Below are 2,244 nucleotides of genomic sequence, written 5' to 3'. Positions count from 1 at the left end.
GGGACAGGACGCGGGGGTGCGGGGGTTAGGCTCGATCAATGAAGCCCGACCGCGCGCCACTCCGTCGTCGGAATCGCAGAGCGGCGCAAAACCGCGAAATCTGGCATACGGACAGACAGATCAACCCCCCGGCGTAAAGCGGCATCGTCAACTACCCTGCCCGCGGTGGCACTCGCGGACAGTGCGGCCCTTTCTCAGACTTCATTTAGCATCCTACGCCGCTGCCCATAGGGCATAGCGAGTACAGCGAGAGTCACGCTGCTGCGCATGCGCACAGAGGGGAGGGCCCGGGCCAATCCGGAAGGAGGAAGGGAATCACTTCCGGCGAAGGGTTGGGGGAGCAGGGGGAGGGCCGGGGCGAGCCAACCAGGCCGCCGGGGGCGCGCCGAGGGCGCACCAGATTTAGCAGAATCCGAGTCAAGGCTGTATTGTATTGCTTTCGTCAAAACCCACTCTGGTGAGAGGAGAGCAAAGGGGGAGGGCCGTTGCCTAGTGCTGGCTGGGAGATGGATGGATGGGGCACGTTTTGGGGGCGGTGGGCAGCCACACAAGAGCTCCGCGCTGCGGAGTAATCAGTGCTTTATAATCACAGATTTTGTCGAGTATTCGACAGTCGTAGCTGTTGCTGTGCTCCCCGCACCAGAGTACCCCGTCACGGACAAGGCGGGACATGACAGCCACAACGTCTGGCCATTTCAGTTTAGGCAGTTTAGGCAAAGCAGGCGCTCGCACAGCGATAAGCCTTGGGGTGCGACGTCCCAATAAGGTTTGAAAGCCGAATGTGGATAGTCTACCATAGATGCCTAGGATTCGCGCTATAGGCGAATGCTGGGTGAGCGACCAACAGAACCAGAATCCGGCACTCGGCTGGTACTTCCTGCTGGCCGCCGCCGCCGAGGCCGCTCCCCTTTCCCTCCCACGTCCTAGACCACCATCTGGCCTCCTCCTCCTCTCTGCTCCGCTGCTCGATCGCGCTCCCCGTGGGCGCCCAGTGACACCACCTCAAGAGGAGGCCGCCGCCGAGCCGCTTCTTATCGCCCCGACATGACAACGCAGAGCAGAGCGCTAGCAGCGCGACGCCCCTGGCGGCAAGGCCAGGCGGGGCCGTGCGGGGCCAGGTGCACTACAACAAGTGCCCCGCGGGCACGGCGGCCCTGCCCCTGCCGCCCCTGCCCAAGGCCCCAGGGCTCGCCGCCGAGCTCGCCGCCGCAGCGCTTCCTGCCGCGCAGCAGCAGCAGCACCGCCGCAGCGCCCCTCGCGGCGAGCTCGCCAAACTGCGAGTGTAAACACTGCGGGACGGCTCGGCGCGCCGCGGGCCGCGGGGCCTGGCTGGGCTGGGCTGGGCCGCGCCCGCTGGCAGCAGACAGCGGGATCTTTTTCGGTTAACGCAAAGGGACTCGGGCGGGGGTGGAACCGCGGGCATTATCCTCGCCTCCAAAATCGAAACAAGTACTCCCCACGGAGACTATCACCTTGTTGCGCCGACTTTAGCCACCACTAAAACAAGCAAGTCGGAGATCCGCGGTCCGCGAAGCTTGATCAGACGAAGACGTGACAATTAGCTTTGCTCACCTTTGATCGGGGGCAGCTTGACGAGCTCCACGTTCTTGGACGCGTTGAACCGGGAGGAGTTGCGTCGATTGTCCTTCTTGACGTGCGGCGAGGTGCTGGACAGCTTGTTGATGGGCACCGGGGGCGGCGGTCCGTGCGGAGGTCCGTGCGGGGGGCCGTGGGGCGGTAGCTCGGCCCCCACCGGCCCACCCGAGGGCGGCGACGTCGACTTGACCTGAAGAACAAGACCACAACTTTAGCCTTCGCGGTTCCGAATCCAGCGATCGATCATCTGCCGCCGTGTGCCAGTGTGCCAGTCGTCTACTGGCATCCCACCCGAGCCGACGACTCGGAAGACACCGCACCTGTATCAGTACCACCTGGGTGCGGCCTGCACGGCACCCGACTTTTTCATACCAGCTAATTGTCATTCCAAAGTCGGCACCGACGCCGACCCGCGACAAGTAATCATCATCAGCTACACACGCAACTTTGGCCGCCGCAGCGGCAGCGGCGGCGGCGCCACAAGGCGCTCCGAACCCGACGAATTTTTTCCCCCACCTCGAAGTAGAACCAATATCCTTTCCTCGTTTTTTCCCCCGCTAGGCGCGGTGCGTCTCTGCGCCTTATTGTCACGGCTGTGGCGGACCCCCGAGGGGTAGGCAGCCGCGCGCGGCCGGCGCACGGGTGCTT

At 64.0% G+C, this 2,244-nt stretch overlaps 1 protein-coding gene across 1 annotated transcript in view; it reads right to left on the bottom strand.

The window, feature by feature from the left end:
* The window catches only part of LOC113205422 (serine/threonine-protein phosphatase 2A 56 kDa regulatory subunit gamma isoform), a gene marked incomplete in the record, with an annotated part of 40,593 nt that overhangs the window by 20,546 nt on the left and 17,803 nt on the right, over positions 1-2,244 (bottom strand). Inside the window, 1 exon segment of the mRNA XM_052267135.1 lies at positions 1,573-1,786. Within this exon segment, the coding sequence (XP_052123095.1) occupies positions 1,573-1,786 (214 nt within the window).

The sequence above is a fragment of the Frankliniella occidentalis genome, unplaced genomic scaffold (assembly GCF_000697945.3).
Source record: "Frankliniella occidentalis isolate FOCC.00 unplaced genomic scaffold, Focc_3.1 Scaffold47, whole genome shotgun sequence".
Taxonomy (NCBI): domain Eukaryota; kingdom Metazoa; phylum Arthropoda; class Insecta; order Thysanoptera; family Thripidae; genus Frankliniella; species Frankliniella occidentalis.
Note: the sequence above shows the minus strand (reverse complement) of the source record. Positions and strands in the feature narration are given on the sequence as shown.